This window comes from Parambassis ranga, chromosome 19 (assembly GCF_900634625.1).
Source record: "Parambassis ranga chromosome 19, fParRan2.1, whole genome shotgun sequence".
NCBI lineage: Eukaryota > Metazoa > Chordata > Actinopteri > Ambassidae > Parambassis > Parambassis ranga.
The window spans coordinates 11,258,999-11,276,148 of record NC_041039.1 but is presented as its reverse complement, the minus strand read 5'-3'; the positions used below and the strand labels follow the sequence as shown (position 1 = coordinate 11,276,148).

At 44.0% G+C, this 17,150-nt stretch overlaps 1 protein-coding gene across 1 annotated transcript in view; it reads left to right on the top strand.

Moving 5' to 3' along the window:
• Positions 1–16,781, top strand: part of ankfn1b (ankyrin repeat and fibronectin type III domain containing 1b) — a 33,315-nt gene extending 16,534 nt beyond the window's left edge. Inside the window, exons 3-16 of the mRNA XM_028431385.1 lie at positions 4,064–4,283; positions 4,539–4,746; positions 6,621–6,818; positions 7,364–7,477; positions 7,629–7,726; positions 8,536–8,626; positions 10,588–10,695; positions 12,931–13,030; positions 13,116–13,248; positions 13,325–13,444; positions 13,536–13,751; positions 14,722–14,888; positions 14,985–15,135; positions 16,593–16,781. Of these exons, the coding sequence (XP_028287186.1) occupies positions 4,080–4,283; positions 4,539–4,746; positions 6,621–6,818; positions 7,364–7,477; positions 7,629–7,726; positions 8,536–8,626; positions 10,588–10,695; positions 12,931–13,030; positions 13,116–13,248; positions 13,325–13,444; positions 13,536–13,751; positions 14,722–14,888; positions 14,985–15,135; positions 16,593–16,781 (2,097 nt within the window). The 5' untranslated portion in view covers positions 4,064–4,079. The remainder of the gene's footprint in view (positions 1–4,063; positions 4,284–4,538; positions 4,747–6,620; positions 6,819–7,363; positions 7,478–7,628; positions 7,727–8,535; positions 8,627–10,587; positions 10,696–12,930; positions 13,031–13,115; positions 13,249–13,324; positions 13,445–13,535; positions 13,752–14,721; positions 14,889–14,984; positions 15,136–16,592) is intronic.
• The last annotated feature ends 369 nt before the right edge of the window (positions 16,782–17,150 follow it).

Here is a 17,150-nt window from a genome sequence, read left to right as displayed (position 1 = left end):
TCCCAAGGGAGAGAAGAGAAAGTGAGAAAAAGAGGACAAGATAAAAGAAGAGACTTAAAAAAGGACAGTGTATAGGGCAGCATGAGCAGGATGGTATTGTATATACCTGGTGGTGTCCTCAGTGGGTCCCCAAACATGCATGCAGCTTATGCTTTACAGCAGAATACCTGAGAAGATTTCATGTTTTAACTGTATCAGCAGACACCCAGTCAGCAGTACAGACTTTAGTACTGTCGACCAGGCTGGACCCACAATACATTTGCAGCCAAAAAAGGCGTCGCCTTGTCCAGACTCCATCCTAAACTCTCCAACTAAAGTGACTGATAAAACCCAGTCAGTACACAAACATGAGGGTCTGTGCCATAATTTGCAAGAGGTTCTACAGTCTTTCACACAGCTCCAGCGTTTTTAAACTATATACTCATATCCATATGTCTCAAAATGACACATTGAGTATTGATGTAGTTTGAGACTTGGTTGCAACAGCCACACACACACAACAGAGGTCACAAGAGAATAGTCTGACTCACTTAGAGCTAACAACAACAAATACATATCAGGAAAACAGTGATATACAGAGTTCCACTTCAGCACTCCCAGCTTATCAAAACGAGGAACTTGATGACACAGCAGTGGAAACTATCGTCTGGATGGTGTAAATCCGGCGTAAACAAACACAATCCATGGCTTTATCCTGTTTGATATCAGTTTTATGGTCTGCTGCCTGTAATGCAGCAGTATGTGTAATGTTTTTTCTGCACCTATTAAGCTGTTTGGTATCAAAAATCTCTTATTTGAACTCCACAACCTCTCTCATCAGGTACATTACATACAGGCCAGTGCAGCAATTTAGAAATGCACATCTGGCAGGATAATCTGTCTGTGTAGATGCTCTGGGAATTAATTTGAAAGAGTCTTTTTGTAACACATTAATGCCGTGATGCACACATCTCCCAGTAAAATCTAATCCATATGACCCAACAGAGTTTTAGGAGTCATCATATTGTGGCTATAGCATTATGTGATCTCTGTGCTTTAACATGTGAGTATACACATCGCATGTTATGTTGCCATACTGACCTATGGTCACTCTATGGGACTCTGCAGGTCATAGTGTTAGTGTGGCCTCATGTTGCCTAGAAGCTGATAAGAGTCAAAGCAATTCTAGCAATACTGCCCCCCCCCAACCATCTCCCTCCCTCCTGAACCAAACCCACTCCTCTCTCTCTCTCTCTCTCTCTCCCTGTGTGCATCCAGCAGCCTGGCTGCCTCCAGCCTGTCTGGTGCCAAGACTCAGATTTCAGAATTTCCTTCTACAAGCCACATTTAGAGCAGCCAGCGTACTCTGTGTGTGTGTGTGTCTGTGTGCATGTGAGTGTGTGTGACTTTCTCTTCTCACTGTCTACCTCTCTGACCCCCCCACCACACTGTTTTCACTGAGCACTGTCCCTCTGGTGCCGCTCTTTGCCTTTTTTGTGTGTGTCTCTCCCTCTCTGTCCATACCTCCACTTCTCTGTTTATTCTGTGGAACTTCATCTATGCAGCCAACTGATGTAATACATGTCAACTAATATGAATGGTCACATGTCCCCGCATGTAATAAACACGATTAGACACGCGCACTAACATACAGTGGAGATTTATGTGTCCTCGTCGCGGTAGACTCGCCATAGTGAGAAGTTTGGAAATAAGTTGGGGGGTCCTGTCAGCACATGGCTGACTTAAGAGACCCTGGGAAAGACTGGGCTAGGAGGATGGAGTCAGGGTTGAGGTGAAGTAGAGGCAAGAGCGGGAGGGGGGGTGTTCTGGATGGAGACGGAGAGGAGGATGTTAAGGAGGTGTTAAGTTAGAAAGGAAAACAAAAGAAAGTGATGATTTTGGCTTTTGGGGCAGCAGTACACTAGAGTCTTTTACACAATCATATGCTTTAAAGCAAATAGTTTTAACACAGGCTATTGGGGTCTGCATGAATTGAATGGCCTGCTCAAAATGCACACATTTGAATTTGGAAGTAGATGTGTGTAAACTGGATTTTCCTCTCTGCTGCCAGCTTGCAGAGCTGCACTGAGGTCGCTCTACTCTTCACCGTTATGGGCTGCTGTCATGATTACTTGAGGCATGCCAGAAAATCCCAGAAACTTTTCCCATCTGTGCAACACAGGAACCAACAATTATTTAACATTTGTTTAAATCATAGGTCTTTCCCATTTTGACTTTTAGTCAAACCCTAAGTGTCTAGACACTGTTTGCGTGCTTCTGTTTGTTTACATCTGACTCACTGACTTTCGCAAAAATCATGATCTAGCTAATAAAGCGGATGTTGTGACTACGTGTGCTTGCAACTTGGGGGTGTTGACTGTTTGTGGGGCCAATTGTAGCAGGCGTGGGTGTATTTGATGTGGGTCTGATCAAGGGCCAAGCTTGGAGCCAGGATTTTCTGTAGAGATTTTTTGTTTCCCAGAACAACTGCTTCCTGCTTCCCAAAACTGGTAAAACCCTAGGAAATTCTGTGCAATATACTGTCTGTGTTTGTTTAAGTTCAAGTGAGTTCAAATGTGGTTATTTGTGCATTTTTTTGTAGTAAAAGCAGCACCCTCATGGATTTGCATGCATCATCAATTGACTGAATGGGCTGTAAATAGTATTTTACAGGATGAATAAACAGTTTTAGGTGTAAAGGTTTGATTGTCATTGAGAAATGACATCCCAGTCTCATTTGCAGGATGCAGCCTCTCTTTGAAAGCACGAACGTACACACACCCTAATGTCGTCAGAGAGTGATGGGGCACCGTCCTGCCGACAGAAAAAAAGTCGTCTGTTCCATCTCAGGCAAATAACAATAAGCCTAGGGCCGGATTCCAATGGGCTTTCTCTTTGAAATGGGATACCGGCACACGCATTACAAATATATCTCTTGTTTTATCTTCCGGGCCAGGCCCATGGAAAAATTATTCCAAATACCTGTCGCGCTTTATCTGGAACCCTGGAATAGGTTAGGCCCAGCCGGGAACACGAGGATGTCTAAAATAAGGCCTCTATTACGGGATAGAGTGGAGATGGATGGGACGGAGCGGGAAGGGACGGGGATCGTGGGGTATTTTAGGTGTATCGGCCCTGTGAAAAAGGCCTTGTTGCGGGGGCTCGGAGCTGCTTTAAAGTCTACAATGTGCGCCGCTGTCAGCTGTTGCACAAACTGCATGTGTTAGGGGAGGGTTTGTGTGTGTGTGTGTGTGTGCATGCTCATGTGGGCTCACACGTCCATCGCAGAGCCGGAGTATAAATAACATTTTTCCTACAGATGTTCTCACCTTGACAAAACTGTTCTTGGCATGTGGCATGATGGCCTAAAGTAACGCCTTTATTTGCTTTCCTCAACCTCTGCGTGCTCTTGTTCAATCCATGGCTATCCACACATTTACATTCAAAAACACTGAAGAGATGAACAACCCAAGGAGATTGACATTAGAGAGGGAAATGAGGAAAGGGTGAGCATGCGATAAGAGATGATTTAGAGATAGAGAGTTAAAAAAAAGACCAGGAGTAAGAGGAAGGAGAGGGGCAGAAATCTGAAAAGGAGGATGGGAAGATTGGAGGAGAGGTGTTGCAAACAAGGAATTAAAGACTGTTGACAATACATACTTAAGGAGTTCATTTATCTCACCGCCTCTGTTTGGTGGGGCCCGACACGGAGTCTATCACCATCGCCTGTAGAGTCCTGCTGACATTTCCTTCAGCAGCTGAGTGTGTGTGAGCAGCACGTACCAGACTCACCCTTGAAACACACTGTCATCTACATAGTTCCCATGGCAGGATGGAGAGAGGCGGTGTGATAGACATACCAGTCATGTCAAGACAATCAATTTATCACCTTGAAAATATCATTGATAAACTGTCACTCAATTCAAGAAGATCCAGTTTTATCTATGCAAATCTTAACTGATTTGTTCATATTTATGCTTTGTGGCAAGAGACATTACGCTTTTGGGATGAAGTGATCGCCCAGATTTCATATTCCACATCTCACCTATCGCTCACATCTCTTTCCCACCCATTGCTCCTTCAGGGCTGACTCTGCCAAGATGACGCAGCCCATGAGAGGGGACCAGGCCCACCAGCCAGCCTCAGCTCGCAAGTCAGCCAGCCTGTCCTCGCCAAGCGCAGCTCGGCGCTTGTACCGCAATTTGTCTGGAAAGTTCCGTGTGGGCACCAACCCCCCTACTCTGGAGGACAGCGTGGTGTCAGGACGGGGAGGAGACAAGGAGAGGCTGCGCAAAACCACCATAGTAAGTCAGAGAGAAGGAGAAGGAAAAAATAATAAACCAAGGAACATTGTAGTCTAAAAATAGTCAAGGAAAACACATAGATTTGGATAGTCCTGGAACCTCAGGCAGTGACACCATTCACCCACATACCTATTGTAAAGCTAAGAGGAAATATATAGATCATGTTTGTATTGCTATCATCAGCATTCACTGGCAAATCGTCCACAGCACCTAAACATCTGTTAGAATCCTCCTTTTAATTGTTCTTTGTATCAGTTTCAGAGTAATGAAACATTGTTCGAGGCTGTGGAGCACCAAGAGTTGGACTTGGTGCAGCTGCTATTGTCCCAGTACAGTCTGGAGGAGCTGGACCTCAACACTCCAAACAGCGAGGGCCTCCTGCCCCTCGATATCGCCATCATGACCAATAACGTACCCATGGCCAAGCTTCTGCTGCGAGCCGGTGCCAAGGAGAGCCCTCACTGTGAGTAGAGAAGCTGATCATGTCAATGTTAACGGGACAAATAAAAACAGTTTCTGTTTTGAAAGCAGTATTGCACTTACTAGAAATAAGAAAGACTACACGTGTGCTGCACGTGTTGCCCGAAGACACAAAATCCATTCCTTGATCCACGCTACATCAACAAACTCCCACAACACTTTCACTTTTCCGCTGGCAGTGAAAACATATTAAATGAAATGAAAGCGCAGTAATCATGATGCAATATTAGTCATCTTGGTAAGTGTTTTTCATTGTCTGTGATCTGTGTTGAGCCTCCGCTCTCTTCTTCTGTTAATGATTACAACTCGCCAGCAAGGCTCCTAGGCTGCCTGTGTTTGCACTTGCGTGTGCGCACACATTTTCAAGAGCTGAGCCAGACGACTTATAAAGGTATCATTAAATTGAAAACACTTGAATGGAAAGTGGTGTTTACTCAAGTTTTCTCTTTGATTGGGCTCTCTCTCTCTCTCTCTCTAGTTGTGTAAACGAGAGAAAAAAAGCCTTTTTTTTATTTAATCAAACTCCATCCGAGGGGAATTGACATCACACATGCTGCAGGCTTGTACTTGAAAGGAATCGATTCTGGTGCTTATTGATATTGTCATGCTTGACTTCACAGTGTGTTGTTACTAGAGAGACAAGGGCAGACGAAGACAATGAAACAAATTCTCTAAAGCGAGTTTATATTGACGTTAGAAATCCCTCTGTGGCTCTCAATAAGACATAAGCCTTGATGTGAAATGAGGACAAATCAAGGCAGATATACACACTGCTGACAGCATCTAGACCTGTTTGAAAGCCCGGAAGTGTGTTATTATTAATTATTATCATTTTAATTTTTATTATTATTTCCATCCAACAGTCCAAGTTCGAGTATTTTCATTAATAGCCCTGACATTCATAGTCTTGCCTTATAGTATTCACACAAAGTGGATGAAGACAACAACAAAACTGACACCCAGAGGAGACACTCAGATTCAAAGAGAAGGTCGCAGCCACTGAGGAGACACAGAGAGAGCCGCAGAATTAAACACCCAGATGGACATTTTGACACGGAGCTTTAAACTTACTGTCAACAGTGGAATCTAACGCTCAACAGTGGAATCTACAATGAACAAACACAGACCGCGCAGACTAAACACAGACACACATCAGGCCCAAACACTCCAAGAAATGACCAGCCACCAAAGAAGGAGTACAGTATGCTACTGTCCTTTGTGACCTCAACAGCTTTACATTACCTGTCCTATGCTTCATCCGTATGCATTTGCAATTGGAGCGACCTATGCAGTCACTATCGGTGTAACCGCGCGGCCGTGGTTTGAATTTTTTCACGGGGTGTCACATGTCGTAGCGGTGTGTTTTAGTAACACCCTACCTACTTTGAGAAAAAAAAAAAACATTCTTCTAGAGACCGTATGAGGCTGTGGTGCATTGTATAAATAGATCTGAATTTTCCACCAGTTTTGCAGAAAAATACTTTTACAATGGCAGTTTAAAATGATGCCTATGCATGTTCCCACCATTCTCTGCTCCCTTATAACCGCATATGAAGAATACTCCCTCCCTCTCACCCCTCTCACTTTCATTGCCCCATTTTCTCTGTCATTTTCTAGGTGATGTCATGCCTCAAGAGAGACTGGTTAGTTACATTAAATGAAGTTTATTGAGGAATCTGCCACAGTGTTTTGGCAAACAAAGGCATTAAAAAGGACTGGCCTGCAAAAGCAATTTGCAGAATTTAAGCCAACTGTTGAAGCTTTTGATAAAATTTTAATTAACTGAGATCCTGACAGAGGAAGGAAGGAAACGTTTTCTTTCAATTAATATGTTTTTTTTCTTTTTCATGTTCTTAGTTGTGAGTCTGGAGGGCCGAGCAGTACATTTGGCCACCTTGGTGCAGGAGGCTGAGCAGCGGGTACTTGAGCTTCAGGCCCAGGTGCGGAACGAGGGCCCCGGCGAGCGGGAAGGATCCGACCAAGAGAGGCAGCTAAAAGCCTGGGAGTGGAGGCTCAGGCTCTTCCGACGCATGCAGACAGGCTTTGAGCATGCTAGTAAGGCTTCTTTACGTTGTCACATGCTAATGAGCTAATGGACATTCAGATTGGTCCTGCAGGGAAGCAGTGATTTTTGCTTTTCATCTTTTGCACTCTTTTTCCTTTGCTGGCATTCTGTCTGGGCTGAGTTAATGGCTTCCACACCTAGCACACGTCTATGTGGGCATGCATGTGTGTGTGTGTGTGTGTTCCTGCTTTAATTTTTTATAGGCATCTCATGACATGCTTAGTGGCAGAGCAGACAGCCACCCCCCTTGTAAAGCAGACACTCATCTCTTTTATCAACCTGCACTTTGATCCAAAAACACGTTTATAATTCCACATACTCATGTAATTTTGTTCATTTAAATATTGTGTGAGCATCAATAGAACCACAAATCGCAATACAAACAGTTATGAAAATGGTAGCTTACAGATGCAGATCTGAAAAACTATGCAACTGTAAAATGCTATATGTTATATGCTATAACATGTTGTGTTATATCCTCTGTGTGTGTGTGTGTGTGTCTGCCATCTTTTTTTGTTTCTGTTCCTCTACCCAGACCCTCCAGATGCTCCCAGTCTCGTTCGCCTGTCTGTCAGCAGCAGCAGCAGTCTAAAAGTTGACTTCCAGGAACCTCTCTGTGTCAACTCTGCTGTGGTTACCAAGTACAAAGGTCAGCCGACACACCCAGCCCACTGCCCCATTTAGAACAAAGCGCTTAGTATTACAATAGAGGAGTAACAGTAGAGATTTTGTATTAGTCTAATGAGTTACAGAAGTTGTTCACTATGATAATTTAAAAAGTCTGTTTTGTGTATTTGAAGTGAGTTGGAGCGCTGCTCCGTTGTTCAGTCCTTTGCTGGGTGAGACGGTTGTGGATGAAACCACTTCACTACAGTGTAACATCACTGGACTCACTTCTGTAAGTTGTCCTAGAATTCCTACACATTACTGACAGTCTGAACTGTGTCTGAACAGTTAGTCTTTGGTTTCAGATATCCTTATGATGTCTATGTTTCACTGACACCACAAACTATTTTCACTCAAACCTGGTTAAGCACATGTATTATTTCCCTCCTACATTCATAGATACGGTAGTTTATGAATGACAAAGACACAAAAAACCCACTAAGCTGCAGCTTCTCCAGCTTTGGTACAGACTCTTTCACAGGCCTCTTATATTATTTACACACAAGATCAAGCATTTGCTGGGGCTACTTTTGAATGTCTCTCCCAAGTGACTCTTCTTTATTCTATACATCAGACTTCACACATTAAGTCACAGACGTCATCAGTCCCAAAGCTGGCTGTGAAAGACTTATGGCTCAAAACACAGTTGGAAAACACAGTTTATTTGTTATTTGTTGAAAGTCTTGGCTCCGACCATTCAAAAGGAACAGTTGCAAGACAGCCCTCCAAAATGATAAAAAGAGCAGCTTGGTAGCCTGCCACCTGATTTATGTTTGGCATTTTTAAGCGGGCATGTAGACAAATGGACACTCCACTGGTTGTTTGTTATTATGCGAGAGAAACCCCTTCCCCCTTTAAGACCCCTGCTACCAGCCAAAGCTCACTCCTGTCACAAGACAGGGGTCAAGGCAAGGCCACTAAGTGTTGGCGGCTGTTTGATTGATCTGGCTAAGAAAGGAGAGACAGAGACAGACAGCTTATAGATGAGAGCGAATAACTTACTGCTTTTCTAATGCTACAAACTGTGTCCTGTCCTTCCAGGGGACCTATTACTATGTACAGGTTTCAGCCTACAACATGAAGGGCTGGGGGCCTCCTGTAGCTTCCACCCCAGCCTGCTGTGCACCTTCCAGTAAGTCTAAATATGTGTTGATGTTGTTTTTTTACACATTTCTTAATTTTACACATCTTTCACTTATTTGACAAGAGTCACTGAATCCACACCGCTGCAAAAACCATTTCAGACAAGACGTCTTCGTGTCATAGTTTCCCTTCACATGAAACGACCTGAGTGTTGCATCACTTCACTCTCATTTACTCCAACGTCATGCCGACGTTGCTTTGACATCATTAGAGGGATGACAGCTGGACTGTCCTCAGTCAGGAGGCAGGGTGGGTTTTGGGACACCCACTGTGGATGTCAGTGAGTGTAACCATAGCCTCAGGATGTTGTCTAGTCCCTGGCTGGCAAAAGGAAATGATCCAGGGTTCAGCCAAGAAATTAACCGTGAAGTCATGTGCAACAGCTGAGGTGTTGACCAGCAGCTTAGCCTTCTCTCTCACCTTCTATCTATCTATCTGTCTCTACTGTAAGAGAGTGAACGTAGGTACTTTGTGGGTATACTGGCACACTCATACAGCACATCTGGGGAGCACATGATCATGTTTGTCCACATCAGCACACTGTTTTTCAGCCTCTGTGTGTGTGTGTCTTCATTTTAAGAAACTAGGCTTTCCCTCTCTTTTTTTTCTACTGTCCCACCTCTCTCTCTCCCTCCCTCTCAGAGCTAATTTCGATGTTGCGTGTTTGTGTTTTCCATTTGGGCCTACCACTGGAAATATTTGCATGTCTCTGCTGTAGCGCGCGGCGCGGCCCCAACAGTGGGGGCCTTATACCGGGCCGTGGATGCCCATTAAAGGGCCCGCTTGTCTTGTTGGGACAGGCACCTTTCCGGGAATAGAGCTCACCGTGTTTCAGCCCCACGCGCCCTCCGGGGGGCTCCAGGAGAGGGAGTTGGTGGGGGTGATGAGGGGTTGGAGAGGGGTTGATGGCTGTAGGGGGGGTTGGGTTATCGCTGACACATCCTCTGGTGCTAACACCGAAGGAAGAAGGTGCTAAAGGATCGTTTTCTGGACAGCCTGTCACCTATGAGGGGTGTGTCATTGTATCATTTTGAAAGTGTAACACAAAGCATTGACACAAAGAGGGATAATTTAAAGAGAGAAAGAAATTGAGACAGTCTTTGTCTTAGATCCAATCAATTGGAGCGACCACACTGTGTATACATGTGTATGCGTCCATTCTGTAACCAAATATGTGCAGAGCAGCCAGTAGCAGCGGTGCTCTGTGGGTCTGTCTGTCAGGCAGCACCAGCTCTGTCACACACACTGGGGTGTGTGCTGTTTCCTATAGTACACATACTAGACCTGTTTGCAAAGTTTGGCATCACATGTACCTCACACTCGTACTTCTGGAAACCTCAGGGAAAAAGGCCAACCCAGGAATTTTTGGGGTCCCAAGCAGAGTATGAGCTCACTAGCCTGACCTTACCTGGACGATCATAACAACAGTCAAGTATATTATCAATAACTAATAATAGGAATAAAAGTATTGCTTTACAGATTTTTTTTTAAATGAAAGTCTTTTGGAGACCACTAATGTTTTGCTTGTTGACAACAACAAGCGATTAGATTGGTTGATAGAGCGTGGAACAGCAGTAATTTGACAGATGCCATTGCATGGGCAGTTCACTTCTTGACTTTTTGGGACCCCAGGTGAGTCTGGGATTAAATTGGCAATGTACAAACATTTGCAACGATAGACCTTATTTTAAAATGTTAAAATATTGTTTTGTTTTCATTTTTACTTCATTTTATTTGATGAGTGTTGGTTGGTCAGGCCCCCGACAGGTTCAGGTTCTAGAATCCTTACTTGCTTTTGAGCAATCGATACGCTAACACCAGCATGGAAACATTGTCTGGATCAATGACACTTTTCTTTTAATAAGCAACTCTAAAGGCCAATCTAAAGATATAATAAATAAATAAATACACAATGCTGCAATATTTCTGACATCTTCTTTCTGCCTGCAGGTTGGAGGGATATCGATGGCCGTCCTCCACGTCAGAGAGGCCAGAAGGAGGCACTAGACCAGCTACTCGGGCAGATAAAGGAAGCTCATCGCCACTGTGTCTGCCACGGTATCAGCAACTTTTTGATCAGTTTGTTCACCCGTTTACCTAAAGGGACTGAATTGCAACATAAGCGAAACTCAAGCCTCCTAAATGTGGTAGTGACAGTGACTTGCTGTACTCATTGAACCACACACGAGCATGTGTCTCTAGGTATTTTAAAGTAGGGTTTAAAATAACAACTTGATGACTACAAATACACTTGACCCTAACCGGCTTTTAGTACAGGTATCAGTTAAAGTGCAGCAGTGCGACCTCTTAACATTAACCTGAGCTGTCGTTTTCACTACGGCACTTTACACAAACAGAGGTGTATTTTTTAGCCACCGTCCAGTTCATGTTTCATAAATATTCTGAACAAACACAGCAATGGACGGCTCAATTTGCAGGTGTAACACGTCTCGCTGATTGCTGTGTTTCATCTCACCTTGACAGACACTTTACAATCTCAGGCACGACAAGTACTTCAGGGGCCATGCACACTAAGATGGCATGCCACCTCAAAAATAATACCCTCCCCATCTGTCTCAACAACCCCCTCTACCCCCTTATGAGGCTTTCCATGACTCAGCCCTTCCTCTGCTGAATACCTCTCTCTTTCTATGTGACAAAATGCAGATCAGCTTCTCTCACACTCTAGCTGTTTATATCCCCAAACACTGCTGCCTGTAAGTTGGTCCCATAAGTGTCAAAACCTGTCCACACTGACTCTTTTACATGATGGCAAAAAGCATTTAGCATTGAACAAGTTGTCTCTCTTTTGCTCTCACACCCACATGCCCCAGACACACTCAGCCACTTACTATTGTCCACTGTGGCCGAACCATATATGCAACAGGGAGAGATGCAATATAATACTCTGTATTGAGGCGTTCTTCAGACGGCGACTGATTGAGCTAGAGAGTTCAGGCACGGTAGTCAAGGTGGCGTGTCCCGGGGTCATGTTTGTTATTCTTGTAAGAGACAAGTTCTAGGCTGGAGTCTGGAGAGGGCATAAATTAACACTGACTACTGCCCCCCCCCTTCCAGCCCGCCAGTCGTCCTGTCTACTGTCCACACATATACACCCATGTAAAGATAGACAGGCTCACACATAGATACACATGTACATGAACAGACACAAATGTTCAAGAACATGCTTTCAACTCTGACTCTGTCCCACATGACCATGTACGCACCCCCCATCGCAGCCCGGCTTATGGCCCACACCACCTTCTCCCTCTTGTCCAAACACTATTAATTAAACTGTGAAAGAGGCCTTGACTAACACAGGCACCCCAGCAGTCAGCGCGACTTGTCTGTCTTACTCAGTGTCAAACAGGGGCTGAGGCCAGGAGGACTGGGGCTGAACAGAGCCGCGAGGGGAGAGAAAATTTGGGGAGGTGAGAGGGGTCGAAGGCTGCTGTTTTTTCTTGTTACTCTACCTCGACTCGTCCACCTGAAGAGAAAATTAGTTCTTTTCGGGCCCTGAATGGGGGATTTATTGACTTTAAGTGGCCTGAGGCTGGAGTAAGATCACCTGGGAGGGGAGGGAATCTGTGAAGGGTTCTGGGACTCAGGGTTTCTAATGAGTTGGGAGGTGCGTTATCTCACCAACAAGCACCTACACACACACTTATATATATACATATACATATACATATACATATAGACACACACACACCTCCTTCACTCACCTCCAACCCCCTCCTGGCCCACTAAAAATAAACATGTCCCCACAGACTTAACTGACCTCCCTGTCAGTGAGTGGCAAAGGGTTAAGACACATACAGACATACACACACAAATTACTACAGTTCCTTGACCCCATGCATATAGCTGTAGCTCAAGGCATGCCATGCTCCAGCAGCTATAGTGTGCGCAGGTAAACACACACAGACACACACACATTTATACACAGTTAGGGCTCCTCTGGGACTTGAGATCTAGTGGTTCCCTCTAGGCCCATAGTCTGCTGCTGGCGGCCAGCATGACTGTCAAACGGTGCCGCACGACTGGAGAGCTTGAAATGTCAAAAAACATTCCACCCTCACCATGTTGTTGGACGTGTCAGGTTTGTTGTCAGTTAGGTAACGGCCTGTCACTGAGAGAGATATTTCTGGTGTGGGTCAGGACGTTGGTTTAGTGAGAAAACTGGACCAATGAATGCACTAATTTTAAACTTCAAGGGCATCAAAATATTCATTTAGGTAATTTAAATCTGTCTGTGGCCATGGAATTGACCTTTTTTTTCTTTTTACACAGAACAGTGCAAAGCGCCACCACAAGGCAGGAAGCACTCAGTGTCTAAAAGCCTGCGCCACCTCTTCCAACCAACCAGCAAATTTGTAAAAAGCTTAAAAAGGTAAATGAACATTTATGTGCAATGTGACAAATTTACAGCCAAAAAAGCAGCACCTACACATTCTCTACACTATTTTTTTCCCCAGAGGTCTCTACCTGACATCCATATTCTACAGAGACGATAATGTTTTGGTGACACCAGAGGATCAGATTCCTATTGTGGAGGTTGAAGATTGCTACTCCAGCTCTCTCATGCAAGACTTTCTCTGGTTCACTAAGGTACTGACAGGGCTCAGAAAGGAAAAAATATGTTTTAATAAGATTTTTAAATGTGTGAATTGTATCTGTGCAACAGGTGTCTTATCTATGGGAGGAGATTTCCTGGTTGCAGCAGTGTCTCAGTCCATCCCAGTCATCATGTTCGTGCACTCTGCAGACACGCCTTAAGATGCTGCAGGCTGTCTCTCATCTACAGGTAGTCCAGGGGTTACAAATTTTGGTAAATAAGATCTTCTGAAAAAAAATGAATGCACATTTTTTTATCATCTTTCATCATCTTTTAACAGGGGATGCTGGGAACGCAGGATCTTGGCCAGGTGTACTTTGAGCCAATCAAGGACAAGCATGGTAATGCTCTGCTGGTGCTACTAAAGGACATGAATGCCTGCCCCAACCTGGACGGGGTACGCTGGACACAGCTTTGTAAATTACAGCTCCAACGTAAGTCCATCTCGTCCCCCGAAGAGCCCACAGCCCTGGACATGCTCCTCATCACACTCCACGTGAGTCAACAAGAGTAGACACACATTGAATGGAGAAAAAATTCAGTTTTGGAAAATTGGTTATTTTTGTTTTTGTTTTGGAGACATTGTGATTCCACAGCAGTTAGGAATGGCAGTGTGGTTTGTCAACAGCGGTTTTTCAGTCAATCTGTCTCATTCTTTGCATTTTTTTTTTTTTTTTTGTTGGAGGTTTTGTAGTGTAAGAAATTTTGTCAACAACAAAATGCCCCTAAACATTTCTTTATTGGAATTGCTGTAATGTTTTTAAAACGCTCATTCATAGAAAACCAAACATGTGGCTGAAAGAATAGGACTGTAAATTGAAATGTGCTTCCAATTACAAGCGCTGCTTGTGCAGACACTCTTTATTTAGACAAACATTAATCATCGTGACTCTGCTGCTCCTCCATTCGTCACCTTCTCCGTGAGGGGACATATTAAACAGACTTTTAATTAAAAAGCCAAGTTTCAGGTCAGCTCTTGAAATTCCTGCCAGCCCCAATGTGATGATGATAATCATCTAATGGTCTAACTGTTGTTATTTAGAGTTATATAACTATTTCTGTGTGACTCCTTTTGTTCAGAAAACCCTCAATCTGGACCTAAACCACAAGTTGATTTTGTCTATATAGCTCAGTAAACCTGATACCATTGTTGCAATACTGTTTTGTCTCCAGTGTATGTTGGTTTGGCCTTGCGGTTCCAAAACAATGGTGGAGACTCCTTTTGGCGAAACCACAGTTCACTGAAATATTTGTTTTGTGGCCAGTTATGAACAAATTGTATGATGAAATACATAAAAATGCACTGATGGGCTATTTTGCAGTGCAGTAACTTTAAACCCTTTGAAACAAAAGTGCCTGAAAAGCGAAACATAAAAACAACACAATTCACTGTGAGAATGCTTCTGGAGAAAAAATCACATCCAGTCACCCCTAACTACTCTTACTTGTCCACCTGCTGTTTCCAGGAGAAGCTGGCGTATCACAGACGTAGCAGGAAGCTTCTGTCCCCAGGTTTATACCTGGGCTACTTGAAACTGTGTACCTCAGTGGAGCAGATACGAGCGCTAGTACCCCAGAAACTCCCCAACGTCCTCTGTCACACCAAAATCCGGGACAACAATAATGTGTCCAGGTGGGAATCATTTATTGTGGGATGGTCATGTGGTGCAGTGGAATGAAATTTGATCGTGAGCCAGAATCCAAAAACTATTTTTTTGTTTCTTTTCAGAGAGGAGTGGCAGTGGCTGCAAACCCTCAGCTCTCTGGATGAATCGCTGGAAATGGACCGCGACGTACAGAGCGCTCCCCATCAACTCCTACAAGACCTGCGCAGTGCTATCAAGGACCTGATGGCGCACATCAATGTCCCTGGCAATCAGGTCAGAGCGAGACCTGGTTCAACCTCAGCCTACATCAGAAGAATTTAGTGCAGTGTGACTGATTTTGACTGATACTGTACCAGGGGAGCAGTTCAAGCACGCAGCCAAGTTTTCAGTCAGGCAGTAGCAAAGCTCTTAAAAATGATTCCAGTGGATATTGAGCCAGTTCTGGTTAGACCACTAATTCTACATCATTTCTCTAAAAGAACATGGGTTGAATTCCAGCACAATGGCAGTCATTGTCCATTTGACTTTTGCCACCCACTGTTCAACAGACAGACAGTGGCACTATACAGAATTTTGCTGCTACTGTATGTATCATGAAATATTACATGAGCCTGAATTATATTGAAAAAATGTAAAACTAAAAATCCTTAAATGTGATGTTTTTCCAGATGGGATAGATGGAAATATAAACTTTACACGCTTTCACTCTACTGTTCTGCACACTGTATTGGTGATATGAAATAACCCCTAATTACATAAAAACCATTGAGTTGTTGTATTCCTTACTTTAACTATTTGGAGTTTCGAATTCTAAATCTAGTTTCTCCATAGTTATATGAGTAGAACTGTCTTAATTCATGGTGGTCTAGCACTCAAATATCCATATCTAACTTCTATGGTTTGTGAGTGCAACCAGCTAAACACATGCAGACTGAGGGGCCACAGTGGATAGAAAAGATTCTGTACTGAAGTTCATGCATGTGTCAACAACTGCAGTTCCATCTGCAACCTCTGGGGGCTAACTCCAACAGGGACTAAACCTGCATGAATTCCTATATTTAAATGTCCATCTATACAGGAAAGTAAACATATTTATTGCAGGGCATAAAAGCAGTTTTAGCCTTTGTTTTAACTTAAAATTTACATAAATAAAGATATGACCACTTCCTGCTACTGAGACTGCCCATCCTCCTCAGCTCTGTGCCTGTTTTTGGAATACTATGACACTCAGAGCCTCCACCAGGAACTCAAAATGTTAATTCCCCCTTTTCTTCTTTGACTCAGTCTCTCTTAAAGGTAGGGTAGGAGATTTCATTCTGATGCACTTTTTGTTAAATTAGTGTAACTTCTCTTTACAATCCGATAGCAACCAATTAGTTCGGCATTTTCGCATTAAAACGAAGAATATTAATCATGAAGCTATAAAATGCTAAAAACATCAGCCAATCCTCCTTGACGACCTGCGCGGAGTATTGGGTGGTTGTCACTCTCTTTCTGCTCTGCGCGCACCAGAGAGGTACAAGCATGATGGCCGAAATCACAGACTGCAGCTTCAGGTAATGCGCCGTCCATGTGATTGGAGGCGTGGCTTCAGGGTGAGCTTCGAGAGAAAGGGGCATGTGGAAATCTGGCTGACTCCCACTGAGTTTTCAAAATACCTTTAAGTCAGGGATGTGTCAGTTGTATCACTGATATCCAGACCTTAAACTCAACTGTCTCTGTGCTTCTAGTTGCAGGACTTCCGCATCTACAGCCAGGAAGTTTTGGAGTTTGGGGAGAAGGTGTCCTTCCTGCTCCTCCTGCCACCATCTGATGAAGTGTGCACAGCTCCTGGTCAGAATAACCCATACTCCCCCCGCTCCGGCTTTCTCACCCTGCCCCTGCAGATCTTTGAACTGGGTCGGTATATCAAATTTTAGCTCAAGTTCATAATCACACACTACATCGTATAAAACAAATATTTGACACCAACTGCTGTTTCTGTATATGTTTCTGTATGTACTGGCAAAGCATTATGTATATCATTTTCCTAACTGTATTTCCTTTCCTCCGCAGTCCATTTTAATGCCTATTGCCCCAGTTTCATCGGCCAGTACTGCAGGGTGTCGGCTTTGCTGGAGCTGGAGTCCCTTATGTCCCAGCAGGCGCTACGGGAGGCTTTCTCTGAAGCCGAGCTCCTCACTGCCAAGAAGAAACACCAGCAGATCCAGGAACACATACAGGTATGAGCATAACATGTATAGACAAATAAAGGCCGACACAGCTGAAATGTTTTCTTACACATTGTT